General features: G+C 35.3%; 2 protein-coding genes across 2 annotated transcripts; both read right to left on the bottom strand.

The window, feature by feature from the left end:
• Nucleotides 1-4,240: 4,240 nt before the first annotated feature.
• TRIADDRAFT_61425 (uncharacterized protein) lies at nucleotides 4,241-6,266 on the bottom strand (the record flags this gene model as incomplete). Its single annotated transcript, XM_002117360.1, has 4 exons — nucleotides 4,241-4,498; nucleotides 4,663-4,774; nucleotides 5,030-5,062; nucleotides 6,241-6,266. 4 exons carry the CDS (start codon nucleotides 6,264-6,266, stop codon nucleotides 4,241-4,243), a joined length of 429 nt encoding a protein of 142 aa, XP_002117396.1.
• Nucleotides 6,267-19,134: 12,868 nt separating this feature from the next.
• TRIADDRAFT_61424 (uncharacterized protein) lies at nucleotides 19,135-20,884 on the bottom strand (the record flags this gene model as incomplete). Its single annotated transcript, XM_002117359.1, has 3 exons — nucleotides 19,135-19,261; nucleotides 19,509-20,247; nucleotides 20,689-20,884. 3 exons carry the CDS (start codon nucleotides 20,882-20,884, stop codon nucleotides 19,135-19,137), a joined length of 1,062 nt encoding a protein of 353 aa, XP_002117395.1.
• Between the last annotated feature and the right edge of the window lie 628 nt (nucleotides 20,885-21,512).

Genomic DNA, 21,512 nt, shown 5'->3' with positions numbered 1-21,512 from the left:
TTGCCTCTATTACATTTTACTACAGCGTACTACAGTGCATAATAAAACTAGTTCTACTTCTGCTTTCAAATGGAATATCTTAATGACCAAGGCGTTTTAATGTTACGCAACTACAATGTTTCTATATTCAGAAAGGTGATTGTCATGGAGGTGGGTAATCGCTAATGAAGCAATAACTAAGCGTGAAAACAACCAATACTATAAATTAATATTGGTTTGTCAACATTATATAACTTATCAAGATGATGAAATTGACGGATAAACCCAGTTGGTCGCCATAATAAAAAAATAAACGAATCACAGGTCATGATAGAATTAGTAACTGTCGAATAGAAAATAACCCTGAAGACGATTTTAAAAGTACAAACGAGCACAAGCAATAGCTATTCAATTTCAAGCCAATCGCTATACAGCATAAATTTTTTAATCATTTTAAAGTGCTTTTAATAGTTGAGTTATGAACGATTTTCTAACTTTTGGTCCGAGAAATAATTGAATAAGAATGCAATTTGTAAGGTAGTTTTAGAACATTTTGCTAGAGTAGTAACTCACTCTAGCGATAGTTATATAATCCATCATAGCTGATGAAAAATAATTGTGCTATTCGATTAAAATCACGCTTGTAAATTGACTAAAATGATTATCTACAGGGGTAAATTGATAAGGGAAATTTGTATACGAACTAGTGATTACAATATGGTTCTATTAGAGTTTCGTGTATCTAGCTAATACAAATGATCATGCAAGCGTAGGATATTATTTTTATTTTATGCACCCACGTATGTTGGTCAAATTGCCTGAATAATGTTGTTGTGAAGGTCATGAATTCAATCATTTTAAGGCAACCATATTGTCCGATATTTGTTATTTGTTATTTTTAATAGTTGACACCCTTCTTCTTCTCCACCAAGGCAAATAAACAATTTAATTACGTAATTAGTGACTCTTATTAATTTGCTTATTTTATGAAAATTAGTTATAAATTATCCATCGCTGGCAATCTATTCTATTATTCTACTTTCTGACTGCCGATACCACGTGTATAGAATATTGCGTACTGCCATAGGTAAAATTTGCCGCAACAATGTATTTTCTGGCTAAATCTGCAATCGATTTGAATATTAAATTACCTTTCCATAGTCTTATAGTAACATTAAATTATAGCAAAATGTGATATTAGAAAGGCAATGTTGATAATATTAAGATAGAATTATTTATCCTTAATAAATGAGTAGTTATTAACTTGCTGGGTATGCCTGATTTGATTTAGACAAGGTAGAGTTGTTATCCGATATTAAAACTCGGTATATCGAAATCAATAATTTTTATTTTATAATTTGGAGTATGAAAAGACAATAATGATTATCAATTTACAGCCAGACCAACCGTAAAAAGACTTTATATCGAGTCCATTTTTAGTCGATAAGTACAATTTGTAGATACAAAATACCCATTACGAATCGAGTCAATAGCACAACGGAATCATCTGGCTACAGTTGTGGGCTTGAGCTATCGTTATCTTTGTGCTAATACTTGCAATCTCCTGTAGTTTCTGAAAATAGTACTGACTCGTGTTGAGAATTTATCTTGCCATAGCATAGTATATTACCAAGCAATCAAATACTTATAGTTGTTGATATCAAATTGGTTCCAATAGGGAGTCTAGTTAACTCAAGTAAAAACTACGACGGCAATATTAATACTCCGTTCTACCTAGCTTACTAGTCTCTCGTAGACAATAAATGCTTACGATAGTACTGTCAGTCTTTACAAGTGATCAATATTTGCGTTAAAGCTATAGAAAAATCTAGAAATGATACATACAGTATTAAAAACGTGGCTAAAGAGGCAGAGTCTCATTGAATACTTAATCTGATAAACATTTTCGTAGTGGCTAGTTCTGATCTCAGCCATGACGAGGTAAACACAGCTGCAAGTTTTATGATGTATACAGAATAAGTTTACCAAACATCTCTAAAATTATATTAATTTAACCAAAGAAGCATCGACGAAAAAAGTAGGGCCTGAAATACCTAAGTCGAGTCCAGAAATATTACTTATACAATGTAGAGATGGCCCCCACTTTTCTACCATTAGAGGAAGAGTGCATGCAGTAAAGCCAGCCTTGAATATGACGAATGTTATTTAATTAATTTACCTTCATCACTATTTGTGCTACTTTTCCTATTTAGTTATTTATTAAAATTAAACCCGTGGGGTTAATAATAATGATTTGATACCACAGTCCTAGTCACAAGGAAATGGTAATTATGCCGAGCCAGTACTATGTTTTATAATGTACTATATATTTGGATAAGCCGCTGTAGATTTCTAGTAATGCGGTGATTTGTGGCATTGCAGAACTAATCATTGCATCATACAATTTAAGGCAATGCAGACCTTTATTCAGTTACTAGAGTCTTTAATTTTCTATAGATTAGGAACACTTGTAGGCCAAAAAACATAATATACTTAAACTATCTAAATTACAGTGCGAATTTTAGAAGTTAACTTAAAACTATTTGCACTAGATTTTGAACAAGTTCCAATATTTCACTAGCCTACCACTCGAAAGAAGTTTGAAGTTGATGGAACTGTCTATCCCCAGTAATATTGTCCTTGGCTATAGTCTACATGAATTTATCAATATGGTACATGGACTTTAACTATATTAACCATTCTTATTTTTATCTTGATATCTTTGATATTACTTATTATCAAATCAGAATTAGAAGCGATAAAAAAAATATAAATAAAATCACCGATACTGATTTTGATAATAGATTAAGAGACCTTTTAAATTGACCTTTACCTGCTAGTAAAAGTGGAACCTTTTGTAAACAGTCGGCGGTTGCTGGCATTTCCTAGTAAGAGATCAAAAAGATGGAATGCATGTATTCGATTCACGGAGAACTAATATAAAATCTGGGAAAAATTTTTTATTTTTCGGTTGCAAATACAATACTATATTCATTCACAGAATTCGTTACGCATATTTAGTTACATTTTTGGGGGTTTATGCTCACAAACACACACTTACTTACAAATACACAAATATATTCTACATCAAGCGTTATTTTTACTCAATAACATCTAGCCAAGGGGTAATCTGCTTCATTCATACTATAATAATCCAACGTATGTGTGCATGGTGACATTTTCGATAGTATACGTATACATATATAGTCGTATATGTATATATATATATATATATATATATATTTATATATTCTTAAGTAACGTATCTTATTAGAGAAAAAAAACTTATTCGTTATATTCACATTTTTTTTGTTTTTTTTTCACTATAACGTACCGTATCCAGTACAAGTACAAAGATATCGTTTTGGTTAGCATATAGTCATGATGTAGAAAATCAAAAGCGATGCACAATTATCAACATTGTTTTTCTTATTTAAATTATACATGCTTTTTCGATTTTTTAATCAACAATCCATCACATGACTCGATTACTAACGCTATGATCAAAAGATCAAGGGACAATATAAAACAAAGTTTGAGATAATTACTAAGTTAGTTAGCAACAAGTATGTTGCCATTTAACCAAACTTAGAAAAGTAGACTTGATATTAATCACGCCCTCTAAGCTAAGTTAACATCAGAATAGCACACGATCAAATTGTTAATGCTATTGCTATATTGACAGATATTCAATTTTCATAATGTTATTTAAGATTGATGCTACTGTAGCATTATTTATAACTAAACAAACAGCTATTAAAAGCAATTTGTGATATTTAAAAATTGATGAAAAATTTCAGGTTTGCGCAACGAAAGTGTGCGAGAAATCCTTACAAGATAAACGCTATTAATAGATAATTTAAGTTTAGTGTAGGAGCCATCAAGTTAGACAAGGTAGCATAGGGTTAACAATATCAATAGAGGAATGTCATCAATCGATTACAACTAACACAAAAATTACGTATCCTTATTATCGAAATAATACAGATAGTCTATATGTCCAAGTTGCAATAGTCCAATAACGAGCACATTGCAAGCACCACAATTAGTATGACGTAATAGTGCGATCGATGCAAACGATACGGTTAAAACTAAATCTAACAATGTAGCTTGTTTTTACGCTTTAGTATGGACGTCTTTTTCGTTACCAAAATGAAATCTGGTGACAGCGGCTTTGGTGTATTTAATTGACAATCACATCGGAAATGATATTATGCAATTTCTGCATATAGCAGGTCAGGAGTTGCACAGTTTTTTAACTTTATATTCGATTATCAGCTGCACAGCCATCACTGCCACCACTAAATGAGCTTAGACAATCATCCTCACTGCTAACAACATCGACTTCAATATTTTCCTCTTCGTTATCTTTGGAAGCCCATTTTTGAGGCACATAACCTTGTCCGCCTAAAGCATTAACTTGCAATTCCAAATCAGAAATACGTTTTCGTAAAAGTTCTCTTTGTTTTCTTAATTTTTCTTGCGTTTGTACGGTTTTAGAAGCAGTTGATTTTAATGCCTTTATTTAATGACATAAAAAAGATATCATTAAAGACTTTATATCGATACTTTGCATGACATTTCGTCTAGTAGTATACTATAATAACAAGGTAAAAGCAACTATGATAATAACGACAATCTTCTCTGTCAAATTAAACATAAAGTATTCCATATTAACCATACCTCGATGTAATCTCTGGCACCTTCCAGCAGTGACAGCGTTGTAGCTTTATTTCCATTCAATGCTGGTACTGATGAACGAAGTGATTCCATGCATGTACGCAAATGCGCTCTCCTGTGTTTAACAAGAATAAATGCTGTTATTAAATCAATCGCTTATTGTTTGATCAAAGACTGAATTAGTGCGTAGTACTGTAAAAGTAATGATATCATATACAAATTTGTTAAGAATGTACTGTAGATAGTCTGCAATGAATATCGTAGTATACACATTGATCAATTGAACTTCTTCTGTATAATCTAAGTAGAATAGTTTAACAAGAGTAGGCCAGGCCAATCTTATAGGCTTGGATATTCATCTTAAACTAACCTTTTTTTTTCCAACTGATTATGGGTAGACCGACTATAATAGGAAAAAGTAAAGAAATAACGTTGCCAATTAAATTATTATATATCGGAAAAAGGAGAATCTTTTCAGCTTCTATATCAATTATTCGCATATAGCTATTGCCACTGTAATATCTATACTAGTTTACAGTTGTATAGAGTCATTATTAGTGGTACTAGCTTCATAATTCTCTATTTGCCGTACGTAGAACTTACAGATAACACGAACATTGTATATCATTATATTATATTATTATGTGAGACTGCAGATGTATAAAGTCAATTGCTAAACCGAAACAATGTCTAAGTTGTCGAATATACCTTCAAGGAAGTTCATTGTATGCTATAATTGGGACACTCAAGATGTACTAGGTCAAGCATTCAATTTTTATTCTACCCATTGACAAGAGAAATTTTTCGTTAAAGATGAAAGCATACTGTACTGATCAATGATGATGTAGATTGTAGAATGCTATCTTATTGTGAATGCCAGTTGATTTATTAGCGTGGGCATAGACGATAGTTGTATTCCCTTTACGATGAAATGTAAAAATTTCTCAAATAGAACGTTGATTTGGATATTGCGACTATTTTAACTAATTGAACTCTCGCTGGTGATATTTGCGTACTGTCAAGCTGTACCAGTACTTTTTACTTTACAATTTGTCACACATTGCCGTTATAATCGAGTATTACTTACACAGAAATACCTCAATTACAGCGATAAAAATATGGATTTCGATGATAAGTTTGTAAATGGACGCAATGTCATGGCCTCGTCAATCATGCAAATAAAATGTACTAAAGGTGTGTCGAAAAGCTGTAATTTATTATTCAGTTTGAATTCTAGTACGATACGGCATCGTTAAAACATGATGACATCATGACAGTGATAGTACAAAATCAATGAATATTAATAATAATAATACAAGAGAATGGTCCATGCGATACAAGGCAATCATCTAGGTCTTGACATGATGGCATTAATGACAGTGATAGCATTACAATCAATGAATATTAAGGGTTAATATACGAGAATGGTCTATGCGATACAACGCAATCATCAAAGTCTTGGAGAAGTTTTTTCTCTTTACCCTATGACAACGAACTATTATAGTTTAGGCTAATGGAATACTCTTCATTGATTGTAGATGAAGAGACCACACTTATTGATGATCGCTTTCAGCTACTTACTTTGCTAACTGTATATTCAGCGTCATTATGTCAGCTGTTTGGACAGCCCTAAGACCTATGGCATAATGTACGAAAATAGTACGTTGTGTAGCGATTTTTTTATTCTACTGTACATTACTGGCGATACTTTATTAAGCATGTATATTGCGCCATTTGAACGAACGTTTAACTTTCTATCCTTCAAACAATTGATCCATTGAAGTGAGTAAGTCCCCAGGGAAGATGATCATGTGGTTACTTAGCGCATCTGCAGTAATACTTTAATTTACATATTAATTAATTAATCACGTTCAGAGGTCAGGAGTAGCCGACAAGACAAATAATAATCATCATTTAGTATACAGGACGAAGAATAATGATAGAATAATTACATTCAATATTGTCCTGCTTGTAGTAGAAAGAAATTTTTAATTTCATTTATTACCCTAATCTATGGAATTGATGATCAAGTAGAAAGATTAATTGATATGGAAAAGAAATGTTTCAACAAGAGTTAGACAAAGAACAACTTAATTGATGATAGTGTACCAAAAAAAATCAATTTCAAGTGTAATGAATGGGTCTAGTAGTTTTATTTCAATCGTTACTATGATTAGGCAAAGTCGATGATTCCTTTGTACATTAATTAATTCATACGTCAAGCCATGATCGATGGTGGACTGATGTATAATTTACTGTATACTTACTAAAGTATCACTACAGGCGCCAGTTATTCAATGGCTATGGACAATGGATCGACGTCATTACTGTACATCTGATTGATGACTAGTAAAATATTCGTATGATTGCCAATTTTAATTTCAATAGGAATAAATAAAATAATGCCTAATGCATCAGCATTCATGTCTGGCATGGTACCATTTGGGCCATGGTGTCCAGCAATAGCATTCTATTCTATCTTTTAAAGTTTGTTTCTATGGCATACAAGTATGGTAGTGATCCTATCCATTGGATCATCACCATCATCATAGTGTTAGTATGATGATCATCATTATTGCACTTAGGTAGATGAATTAAAAATAATTAGCATCAAACTACTATTCGCCTCGGCCTTCTATATCTTTGTCACTTGTCAATGCTTTGATGCTTTTGTAGCGATTGACGTAGTAGTATACGGAAGCTCGACATTAACATCAAGGCAAAGGTATAAAACCTACTGTACTGTACAATGATCATTCTATATTCCTTCCATAGCCATATCCTAGCATATTGTTCGCTAGTTTACCCAATCAACGTATTGGAAGAAAAATTCATAAAATCAATAGTATGCAATACATGTGCTAGTAGTATCGACATTGAAGGTCAACAATTTCACAGTCTACTCTGTACTGTAGAGTACGTCAAGGAAGTTCATGGAAATGATAATTAATTGTGTATCCTATTCTTCATAACATTTATTCATCGCCATGTTATTGTTGTGAAAGGCAGACATTTTTGGACTATTGCTGTATCACAAGACCCTCCTAGTTATCATTTTCTAATACGACCATACGAATCGACATTTTCATATTTGTATCGGATGACTACTATTATTTACCTTGATTTTATTCAACGTGGCTGACTGATGATCGTCGCCTTGATTTTTTTTTCTTAACTTTACCGATAGAATAACTACTGTACATCAATCATCATCCGCGAACTCAGACAAAAGTGGGGCGATTTAAAATGATGATTAATTAGAATGATTATTGTCGTTAAGATACAAAGGAAACAAATGGATAAAAAGTAGGGACAATCTCACATGCTATCTAGCGTTCAATTTGCTCTCATGCCTCTACATAGACAGTCGTACCGAACGTACAAGATGATATCATCATAAATTAGAAATTCTAGGGCATTGATGTCCATTCCTCATTAATGAATATTCTGTTGTCTGTTGTCTCGAGAACGAGCATTGATATTTTGAATGATTCTTTGCATCGTGCTAAATCCTATATTGACTCACTCGCTACCTTCAAAAGTAAAATTTTCTCAGATAATAAACTATTTTGTATTAATTAAAGAATCAATGACAGACGCAGTGTAGTCTGTATAGAAATGGACAATGTGGCATATTTGTTCGTTGTTTAGCATTACTATCATAATTACTGAATTATTTCGTATATTTTATTTCAAGCCGTTAACAAGACGTCAAAATATTGAAAATGCTTCATGCTATGTAGGCGATGTTCAACACATCCATAGGCATGACTTGAATTTTTACGGCACCATCATAAATGTAAAATGCTTGATTCTATGCAAAATATCCCCAATGGATCGTATTTTTAACTTCTAATGGTCTCAACTGATATTATTACGATAACTGACCTATTGTAAATGTAGCATTTTTATCAATACATTATAGTACATTAGTACTGTACTGTAGTGCTACGTTGAATTTTGCAAGGATATGAATGTTGAAGAAAGAAGAGTTGTTTTTGATGGTATAACTTACTTTTTTTCAAGTTGGGAACTCATTGAATAGCATGTTTTAGTGATGGCCACAATCGTTCCCACACACAAAATGATACTACACTATATAATTGTAATTTAATAGAAATTATAAGGGTACACATGTTGTATACAGCCAGTTCACACCATTTCTGGTGATATCGAAGTTAGTTCAATTATTATGATTAATTAATTAATTAACTATGCGATGCAGTCGATGATTTTCATAGCATTAAGACGGTTGAAATTGTTCAAATACTGCTGATGATAATGGAAAAAATTCATATAAAATAGCAAAATAGAGTTTGTTTGAGACTTGAAAATAGTGATGGCAATCAAGGTGGAGTAAATTATTGCTGACGTAAAAGCTTTATTATTCACTAATGCTTCTACTCAATGCAATATTAATACAGCGCTTTTGTGCCTGGAATAAGACAGACCCATTCAAGCAGAGTACTAGTCTAAAAGCTCTGCAGATTTCAGTACAAATCGTCATTTCACCTATCAACAACTTATCCATTTTGACTCTCCATGCTGTACAGGATTATACTGCAAACTGTGTATTTTGGGAGGGCTTCTCCATCGTATCGATTGTAATTGCATTTTACGTGTCGGATGCTAACGATCATACAGTTATTTCTGGAAATAAATGATCTTCAGTCACGTCATAACTCTTTGTAAGGTAGCGGGAGAAAAAAATATATAAATCGATTATTCTAATTCTGATTAGATCAATCAGGGGTAAAGCATTGTAAGTAATTTTTAAAATTTTACGTCATACGATAGACTAGGCAATCTACATGGTAGGAATTATGAGGAAAGAAAGTGACTCTCGTCAGTCCGAGTTACAATCAACTGCACATTAAATAATCAACCAAAACAAGTTATTACAACATTATACATTGAAAATTGTGCAACGACATTTGTTTATTGATCGACTATAGCTATTATCATAACAATTATAACAACTTGAATTCTTTTTGGATAAAAATTTCTTTTATTTGTCATTTTACTGTTAGTTAACGATGCAAGATTGTCTGGATGTTTACTGAAACATACTATCCAATTGAATATTACTATTGACGTCTTGACACTAGGCTACATTGGGCACAGTGTCTATTCAGATGTTTTACACTGTATAGGGCAGTAATTAAGATAATTAATTGTAATATGCATCAACTGTACAACAGAGGTTTATTGTCTGATGCATTGTTTTAGTATGCATTCATCATTTGGGAAAAACGTTGATGAACAACTTGTATTTTACGTTAGTCGAGCTGGTGATGAGCTTGAATGATATAGTAATCCTATGGATGATAGAGTATTTCAACAACAGTGTTGGCTTTCTCGCTATCACACTCTATCCATTCGATTAATCAAAACGCTTACTATTAACTCGAACCCCAACACCTAGGATTAATGAACAATACGCACATTAATATAAAACGTACAGAGTGTAAACTAAGCAAGATGAGCGATGTTGAACGAGTTGGTGTTAAATAAATAACACCAGTTCCAATGGAAATGGAATGGCTGTAGTGATTTCCAAAATGATTCTATTTCGCTTTGTACTATTGCATAGTATGATTGAGGAATGGAAAAAAAAATTCATTTGCACTACATCAAGTCATTATCGTCGACTCGTCTTGCCATCAATTAGTATAATCAATCCATTGTGATCCCGCTGTCATCCACTAGTCACACGCCCAGTCACCTCGAGGCAATGGCTTTTCTTGATGCAATATTAGTAATATAACATAGCTAGATAATGCCGTAATCATCCACGTTTTATTAGCATAGTATTTTTTTTCAATTTTATTTTCTATTCAAAATACCCTATGAATGATTGTAGTGTAACATCCTTCTAACGATCGGCTATCCGATTGGAATAGTCCACTCTGACCCAGCGTGTTTTCCTCATGGATCAATCAATCAATTTCTTGATAATCGACTGCTAGTCCATACAGTAGGGTTATCCTTTGCCATACAGCATGCTTTCAGAGACATGATTGACTTTGTGATAGGAAAGGCCTGTATCATCCATTCCCTAAACGCATGAATGCATGTTTTGACGTAGTATTTTTTCCCTCTTTCACGCATAATACAACTCTTGTTGAGTATTTGAGAATGATTATCCTCCCTGCAGCCGACTCTTTTGATGATGTTGTACAGAGGCGAATACGATGATATCCTGTCCTACTTTACTGACTAGGGTGATGAACAGAGTTCCATCAAAAGGAATTGATTTTGCCTACAGTCCAACAACGTGAATCATCCTGCCGACTCTTTTGATGATATCCTGTCCTACTTTACTGACGAGGGTGATGAATAGAGTTCTATCAAAAGGAATTGATTTCGCATTGGGTTCAACAACGTAGATGATGGTGATACTGAAACGTTTTATCATCCATTCTTGGTCGCAAATTCAATCGCTACCGTCCACTGAAGGAAGTTCGATCGTATGACACAGTTAGCTCACTATCAATAAACACTTTTTTTTTTTGCTCCCCCTTTCTAGTGCAGCTTTTGACGTCATGTATTTGCATTGAAATTCAGTCGAGCTGCTCGAAATAAGCCAACAGACCTGTGAAAAGTGGACAACACGAGGATATTGTCTATAGAGTCTTTAACGCCAACACTTTCGGAGTCATTTTAGGTGATGGCAGTAGGCAACTCAGCGTGAAGTTTTAGCACCGTCGTTCAAGTAAACGTATGCCAAGTATCCGCACCAGTGGAGACTACATAAACAAATTTGGCTGTTGACTTTGGAGGGACAATCGATCACAAGACAATCTATGCATGAAATGGAGCGTTCCTACTGACAATAACGTGGAGCAAGCAGTCTCCAATATCAGTCACGCTATATTCCCCTTTTGACACGAGCACATGATCATTGGCAATACTGACGTAATTAAATTGTACATCAAGGCAGTAAAATATTGCCAAGACAAAGAATCAACTTGGAAATATATTACTACATGGATTGATGAACAAAGGTCATCATAATACCGTATTGACTATTCATTAATAGAGTAACTTTATTTGCTTGACAAAGCAACCATGGACAATAACTAATTCTGTGATACTAGGGGGGGGAGATGACGATGAGTGATTAGCAGTATAAAATAATATTGTACTTGACTGTGATACAAGTCGTCGTTGTTGGTCTCCGATAACATGAATGACGACTTTGTATCCAAATTGGAACATACTGTAGTAATGGAAAGATGGAATTTGCCATTTCAATGAAAGTATTGGAAACTTGTCATCATTCTATTCGTACTCGTGTTTTAGGACAAGAGGGTAAAATTATGTTTATTAAATGATAAGTCTGAATGCTTGCTGTGGATGGAAATGGACTTATCACGTCCTGACTTATATCAATGATCATACCAACATACGTATAGGATAGTAGGTGCTGACGAGTTTGTATTGTCATTATACAGTCCATAAGTAAATGATTGAAAAAAAAACCCTCTCAGTAAACAAAATTGAATCAGCACACAGACTGATAAAGTGCTGCTACTTGGTACAAGGATGCAACTACAATCTATCTCTATGGAGTCAGCAGTCAGGCATAGACGAGTGTGAATTGTTTTCACCATGCTTACAAAAGAAGGTTTTCTTCTCTCAACGATGCTGAGTCTATTAAATCATAGTACTCAGATGATGCTTTCTAACACAGTGCTACCCTTCAGCTATACAAAGAGATACGTTGAGTCTATGCAGTCGTAGGCACGTTTCCCAATAGGATGCAATGGTCGGTTCATTAAACCATCTACTACAGTAGTAAACTAGAATAGTTTCTGACCTTTTCGTTATCCTGGAATTTTCGTGTTTTTCACGCCGTTGTTCACGTGTGTCTAAAAATATACCACAAAGGATACAAGGCAAAAATAATATTTCATTAATCAAACCCATGAAATATAAACGTTATCATCATGACTTTATACGATGGCATCTTTGTGTCTCCTACAATATACCATTTCAACTATTTACAGTGCCACATCATCGATCACAACATATAACACGTGCGAGAAAGAATAGAAAGCCAACTATAAAATTCATAAAATTTCATTGAAGCAATGAAATAACAAAAATATTTTGTTTATTATCATTCAGCGCAAGGGGAAATTTATGCCCTAGTATAAATTCTCGCGCTTGGCCCAATTTAGTAAACTATACTCTAAGATCTACATCGAACTTGGTCATTTCGCAATTGGCGTTGACTTGAATAGGGCTTTTACGAATAAGAAAAGTATTGCAAGCTTAAAAGCATCGAAGAACATTTGGTCTTCATTGAATGATTAAAACGTTGTGCTTCATTCAGCAGAATTAGTTCATGTGATCGTACTGTTCGACCCTCCTCCTCTGAATAATTGCAGGATCGAACAATAATAACATACTGTACCCGATCAGGTCTATTACAGTACAGCACTAGATAGGCAGGTTGCACTTTGAATATTCCATGGTACAGTATTCTCAATTGAAAACAGACTAGACTATTTGGTCCTATCCATCGGCTATTGCTATACCAGTATTTCTTTCTTTATACACGTATACAGTGGATCTATTTGCCAATGATGATCGCTCGAGTTACAGTGATGTTGCTGCAGTGGTTCGCACAAAAAACCGCTATACAATAATTTTGAAGAAAGTATTGTGTACGCCTTGATTGATGTTATTTATTTTTCCCAACTGATATCGACATAACCGATCGATACGTACATCCATCTATCTAGTACTATTTCTATCAGGTCTACACGATGGGTATTTAGAGACTGCTTCCATCAAGTTGGTTACCTATATTAAATTTGGTGTTTCCCCTTCTCCCCAAATTATAATAACGAACGTCTAATTCAACGAAAACATAACGACCGCCTAAAAAAAATGTTTTTTACGTTATTGAATACACTACAGTACATCCAGTACGATGAAAGTGTACATTCACTGTCTCACATGACTTTAGCACAGTATGCTTATATAAAGTTTGGTGCACTAGATGTAGTCGGATGGAAGCGTTGATTGACATCGACAATCTCTTCTAAGGTACATCTGGACTGTCATTCCACAATCGTAGCGCAAACACTGATCTTGGCGGCTGTGTTGTTGCCAACCCACAGATGTGCCAGAGCATACAATCATGGACTACTCCATCTATCAATGTATTTACCGATGACACAATACATTCCCCATGCAATGTACCGAGTGGACACACTATCGTCTATCGAGTGGATAATAACGTAAAATAAAAAATGAGGGCTACTATTGTAATGGTCATCCTAACATTAGTATACAAGAAACTTTTCAACAAAATGTTATCTAGCGCAAGTTAACTTGATGATGCGATATCAAGTGCCAATTCGTATCTCCTGTTGTAGTACAGCAGTATTGGCTCCTATTGACTTGGTTATTTCAAAATAAGCAAAGCTAGTACGACATTGGCCTACAACGATGATTGTCTACAATTGATTTTGTCGTCGTTCAAGACTAGGAGAAGGCAATTTGTCGACAAGTCTATGTAGTCCATAGCAGAGGTTAATACAATCAAGCCCAACAATTAATGTACAAATTCTTTCTACGAACAAAACGGTACAGATTTTTTATCAATTGAAGTTTATATGATGGATAGATTGTAGTTTACTTACCGGGAATAGGGTGATATCCTTGCTGCTCAAGGTATTTAGCAGCTTTGAGCAAAGATTCCAAGCCAGTCATTGGCTCAACGATAAGGTTGATGGAGTAAAAATAGAGTCAAAAGGATGCAATCGATTTCAACTAAAAAAAATAATAAATTATTATTCCACTTCCACTGATCCTCTCTTGTCATTGAACTTGACTGAAATGACACAATACAATACAGCGCACTAATGTATACGATGTCTAATGTAATACCCTGCAGAAAATTTTTCTATTATTACCCAATGTTCAACCAAAACATGATAAGGCATGTTGTTTTCCATGTATTTTGAATACGGTCCACGTGATGAGCAAGCTCTATTATGCGATTGGTACTTATCAAGATACCTCTGTTCTTTCCACCAATCACTTCACACCTTGTTGATGTCACACAACCGGGAAAAGGTACACGTGGTCAAATGACGTACAGACACCAAGTCGACGTCCAGGACACTGTTGTATTTGTTGTATGGCGCTGAATGGACTGCAAAATAGACGTTCAGTGGGCAGTATACAGTTCTGTCCAGTCTACACCCACACTCGGTCTTTTTTTTTGGGCATGAGCAAGCTTGTTGTTGTTTACGATTGATTCATGTGCTCATTAACAAGACGTCCGGGTCGCGGTTAAGGCGACACGTCAGTGAGATGATTCAATGGGATGTACTGACCAGGCAGTCTGTCGTCGTTCGACCGTGACTTTGAAAAGCATCCAATGGCATGATGAAATACCTACAGTACAGTACTGTATCGTACAGTACAGTGTACTGTATTCTCGTGCTGCGACTCACACTCACTCAGCATCATTTGCTTTTACTAGTTTGAAGTGTGCAGAGTGTGTCACACCCACAAGATGGACAACATCCATGACGTTCCGAAATGGCGCAACTTCAATATTGCCTTACCACTCTGCTACTTTACTGTACTCTAGGAGAAACTGTTGGCAGAATGGATGCCTTCCCGATGATGATGCTTACGTATTTTTTTTTCTGTGTTTGATCGCTGGCTAGGATTGTTATATGAAATGATCCAAGACGATAGATGATATTGTCAAAGGAGTACAACACCGTACAGTACTAATTGTTGATTGATAAAATAATAAATAGAGCCAATAGAAAAGAGGCAGACTCTGATGATAGGGACTCGGGTGTCTTCGAAACGTCTGTTGACTATACTACGGATTTCACAAAATCGGTCAAGAGCCAGGTTTTATTCGTATCTTAAGGTTACATGCAGCCATTATCCAAATACGGTGATGAGTAATGGACCAACAGTAGCAACGTGCCTACTACAGTACAGCAAGATCATCATCATAATAATAAATAGACACTGTACTGTATAGAATGATTATCATAAGGATCACTACCACCTACTCTAAATACACCGATAACCAGGAAGAAAACTGTTCCTGCAATCAGCTCACGTTTTAGTTCAAAGACATTCAGCTTAACGTCTTAACATCGTATGAGTAAAGAATTCTAGTCTGCTATCATCCCTGATAATCGATTCATTCTCGCGTAGGATCTACTCTGAAATATTGCCCGCAAACCTTGAAACTGATATCAATTACTGTTTAGTGTCATTGCTAATCAATCTCAGTACAATGAAACGATCAACTCTTGATACAGTCTTATACACGCCTATCAACGATGATCAACGTAAATCACTGTACTTCTTTATTAAATTACTATCTGCAAATGATAATGATTAGTATTATTTATGCTAAGCTCCGAAATTCCAAAGTATAGTGTACCTTCTTAATTAATTAATCGATGAAGTCATTTGCCCAATGATAATACCAATATTAAAATAGGATAATACGCCATTTGCTTGTACCAAATAAAATAAAATTGAAATTGATTTCAAAAAGAAAATGTACAAGTAAATTTTGTAGAAATAGTTGTTATGTAAAGCTAGCATGTATGCGGCAATAGGATCGTTTTTTGAGGTATAATTGCTAGCTACGCACGGTTGTAGCATGGAACTCACTCTCTGATTTAGTCGGTATACCAGAAACTAAAAATCGTCACTTGTATACGTTGTAGATAGTGATTTCCCCCTCCCCCTCCATCCGATTACGCGTAGAGCCAGAAAACTTTAATGTACAGTGGATAATCAACACATAAACAATTACCGTGGTGTAAATGTAAGTGTCATCAATTTTACTCTACTGTGCATAATGATTCTATACAGTCATGGATTACTGAAAGCAGCGAGTAGCCCATGGTACAGCCTGTGTTTTGTAAATTTTAGATCTGATCACTAAATGTGAAACATCTCGTAGAGACAAATCATTTATTTTTTTATTTATGCATATCGAGTAGTGTAGGACTGTACTGTACATCATATAGTAAACGTTACATTCTCACATAAGGACTTGTTTACAGGAACTATATTTACTGTTAGTAATTTCCAAATCAGTATTTCTATGGCTTCAACCATTCTTGATTTACAGTTAGTACGGAGAAGATAGAAAAACCAATGAAATCGATTAGGTTGAAATATTCTATTTTTGTATCTTTCACATACTATATGCATTTATATAATCATGGACAAATAAATTGTGTAATCATACAGGATACTTTACTGTTTCTATAGACAGGTCGATGGAGTCTTGTTTGTGCAGTGTGGACTAGTGTGGAACTGTTTAAAGGGATAGGCGGCATCAACGTTTTCAATGTTTACATTTCCATTTTACAATGATTGACCAACTTCAACGACCTGATCAGACCGGGTGTTGCCCGCAAACCGTGCGCTGGCATGCTGATCATCGCTCCGAAGCAAATACGGAACTAAAGTATATCATCACGTTGAATAATAATATGGGATAATATTAATATACATACTGTCGCTAAAAATAACGCCATTTTCTATTTGTACAGTATGAGAGTCATATCATGATACCAAATGACGGTACTAAGCAATAAATTAAGTCTATACAACAGTGTTATGATGACTCATAAATCCGCATTGTAGTCGACAGACAGTATGCGTGAGCGTTATCCATGGCAATCTACCGTGTCCGATGGCATAAGTACTTCAAAGCCCATTCTGGGTCTAATAGTTTCACTTTCAAGGGTAACATTTGTAAAAGCTTGGAATAGAACGCGTTGCACCATCAATAGAAACGATTACCGCATAAAAACGTACACTTTATCGCCAATGGATAGCATGTGCTTATTATGTATTTGGCCAATTCTATCATTAATTCTGTTATTTTACTGCATGTTTCCAGGAACAGTCCAGCACTATTAACATAATAGCACAGCCGACCGAAGCTGATGACTCATGGCCCATTTAATTTAGTATTTGATGTTTGTCACCTGTCCACTCCTGTGCAATGCACGTGTTTACTATGCCATGTATTTACTTTATCTCAGTCTTGCTAAGTAAAACCTTATGATCATTCTCCTCTTTGCAGGTATTGATTTAATAATACGAGCTGTAAAACATTGAACTTTCAAAACTGTTTATGTTTTTTTGTTGACAGCAAATCTACAAATCATCAACTTAGGAATTTCATTCTCTCATCATATAGGGGTTGGACTGCTTGATGGAAGTAGTTTACTACAGTATTTTTAATAGTAACAACAAAAATCACCCCCAGTAGAGCTTTTTGGATTGCACTAAAGTCGCTGTAAAATGAATGATTCAATCTCCAATGCAAGAGAATTCAAGGGAATGATGGAATTATTACACAGAATATGTTACAGTATATCGAAGTCAACAAGGGTATCGAATGGATAAACAGTTTAGGATACCGATCAGTAGTTTCGAAGACGTTATAAAACTGAAAATATTTACAATCTTACCATATCGTTTCATTCATTGCTTTTTTTTTTACACATGAACGATGTATCTCACAAAGGACTTGCGAGACCAACAAGCTGTACACTCTCATGCACGTAAAACTACTCCATTTCTAGCGTTCATCGCTGTAATTTAGAGGCTAATTGGATAAACACAGCAAAATATGTACTACAAGATTGTAATAATCAGCAGTGTCTATCTGCTACAGGATCAACTTGAACACAATAATAAATCAGCCGCTTGGATGATACAAATTGATATGGAACCTATCTGTTTATATACGTACTTTTCTTTCGCAGTTTACGTAATTTTACAGATACACGAACACGAGTAGTGTTCAATATTCAATCCCATTCGGTCATTCACAGCGGTGAGGACCGAAAGACTTGCATTGGAGATGACTGAGGCTGACATCCTCGCCATCAAATTAGTTATTATAGCAATTAAATTTCAAATCGAATAGTAGTAATGCCTATTTCGGCCAAAATCTGATGCAATGTTAGTTCAATGAGAAATCATAAAGCTGCTCGATTATAATCATTAATAATCAGTTATATTATGAGTGGTAACGTACCAAAGAAAGAAGGTTTTATCTATAGGCATTATTTAGTAATTCTGTATGGAATCAATTTTTACGTTATGTAAAGTTTATGTAGTCAAAAGTGTAATTCGCGAGAATTGCTATAGATAAATAAGTAAAAAACGGATACTGTTAGTCTGCTAATAGTTTTTAGCGTTGTACTCTCGGAATTGATGATGTACGGCACATCTACATTTTCGCTAGCGGTGACTTTGATTAGCTGGAAAACTTATGAAACAAGGATAGAATTTAGAATTTTAATCATTGGAAATCGATTATAAAGGCTTAGATCGAAGGTCAGCACAGATACAAAATAAGCTATTCGATATCTATTGCAACATTCCCCAGCATAGAATAGAACGATGCAAAGATAGGCTTCCACAAGTAAAGTTTCGACGTCACATGATTGAACGACCAACAGATTGATATTCATTAGCATTTTTGCCATCACTAGGTGTACGCATGAATTTTTGGCTACATCGTGGAAGCGCATTTCCTAACTGTGCATCTGTAGTCTTTCGCTTCCTCGTAAATTATATTAAAATACTTTGTAGACCAACAGTAGACTAGTAGAGACTCTTTTAAGAGTTTTCTTTCTGGTATATCGAAAGCGATTAATATTACGAAAATATACTGCACGTAACAGTGTATCTTATCGATTGATAACATCTCCAAAAGTAAACCTGCATTGGACGGGCGTTACAAGAATCTATGCAATAATCACCATTTCCACGCACAGATTAATACACTAATTGCCATTTACAAAATTTACTTCGCTTCATCTTTAGTAGGAACTGGCCAGATCATTTTTGGACCATTCTGCCATTGCCGCAATCCCCAAAGTAATCCATCCTGCCTTTCTTTATGATAACCAAGGCAATGAGATACATATCGTACATTGTCTATGACTCGATCGCGATTTCGGTGCTGGTGGCCGAAAACATGTAGTACAGATTTGCATTGACGCAATTGCTTATCAATATATTTACTGCCAGCATAAATGCTGAAATTAAAACCTGCTAGAGCACCTTGCCTCTTTGCGTAATCTAGCTTAGGAAGTCCAAGAAATTCTCTCTCAGTACTAACGGCAACATCGTCATCGTGAGACGACGCGATCAACTCTTGCCTTGGCAAAAAATGACTGAAAGTGATTACAGGTGCGTCGTAATCATCGGTGATGAAGTCATCATTTAAGTCCGCAAAGTGCTCGGAAATGGTAGTTAGCATACCATCAGGCCATTTGCAGTTATAATTATCCGACCAAATTTCTCGTGACATTCGTCGACTTTCAATTGAGGAGGGAAAATATAAAGAATCTATTTCATCTTCTTCTGGTTGAGTATACCAAGAGTAGATCGGCACTAGCCAGACTTTGGAGTTGTCAATACACGAGACACAAGTTGGCTTTGTCTTAATGCCAATTCTTTGACATAAATTCAAGATCTGCCCGAACTTTGCTATAGAGTTGGTATCGCCATCTCGGTGCTTTCTGACCCACACGTCATGATTGCCTAGAAGAGTTGAGCAATTGGATGAAAGTGATTTGTTAGGTAGAGTTCATTCATGATAACGATCCAACATTTTAAATCCATTTTGTTGCCTACATGGAGAGACGTATATCACTGTGGAACTGCAGTAGCTATGGCTAAATTAGAGTAGTGTGAGATAAGGTTGCATTTCAAAGCATTCACTTATGTGTACACCACTAAGTAAGGAAGAGTAGATTCAGCAGTAGGATCAGGTCTACTTGATTGACTCGTCTATCCTCGTTCTTTCAGTATGAGAGTAATTTTAATGTTATGACTTGTAACTACAGTGCATTTAATTTATAAGATGATGTTTGGATTGATAACATGAAGAGTCCATGGTTTGTTAATATGTGGATGGTTGCATCATAGCACTGGCAAGCAGCGAATTGGGCAACGTGAGCTATCCTAGTAAGTGTACATTACCGGGAACAAAGCAAACTTGGGCAAACTTTTGACGAAGAAGGATGAGAGTGGATTTTAATAGTTCCAAAGAATCAGTGACATCTCCAGCAAGTATTAACACATCGTTGTTGTAGTCCGTATCTGACCAGTCATTGACAACAGCCCAATTTTGGCCGTAATCGACATGGAGATCAGAAATGGCAAATATTCTGCTCATCGTTGCAACGACAGGTTTAGTACAATAGCTTAAATGCTTGCAACTAAGGCTACCTGCTCGACATAGATTATACAACATAAGCAGCAATTGCAATCAACTGTGTATGGTAGGTATCGATAACTCGGCAACGATAGATGTATCCTGTGTTGTTGAAAGTGGAGCCATATACCCTTTCAAATCCAAGTCGAAGTTCGCCAGTTGACCTAGCAGAAATGAAATGAATTGACAGGCCACACCACGGTTTGAATCGATATGCAAGTGTCCTTGAATACAGTCAGTAGACTGCTAATGTTAGGCTTGAGTAGAGTAGAGTAGAGTACAGTACACATCAGTGCTCCATGCAATCCTATGGTACACACTGCGCAGCGGCCATGATACCCCCGGTACCGGGCAGTGGGCTCCGGCCAGCCGGCTACAAATTGCAGTCACAGTAGTGTACTGCTGAAGCAAAAGCGTCCACACGCCCACAAACCATTTTGATATGCAACATTGGAAGAGGCCATAGTGGCACGGTACGTTTGGTACCGTATGGTCCTTCTTCAATCTCAGTCACGGTATCGTGTTGCGTACCGTACGTTCCGCCTGATTTCACCATGATTTTTCGTGATTTATAGTCTAGTCTACAGTA

Source organism: Trichoplax adhaerens, genomic scaffold (genome assembly GCF_000150275.1).
Source record: "Trichoplax adhaerens TRIADscaffold_24 genomic scaffold, whole genome shotgun sequence".
Classification (NCBI taxonomy): Eukaryota; Metazoa; Placozoa; class Uniplacotomia; order Trichoplacea; family Trichoplacidae; genus Trichoplax; species Trichoplax adhaerens.
Note: the sequence above shows the minus strand (reverse complement) of the source record. Positions and strands in the feature narration are given on the sequence as shown.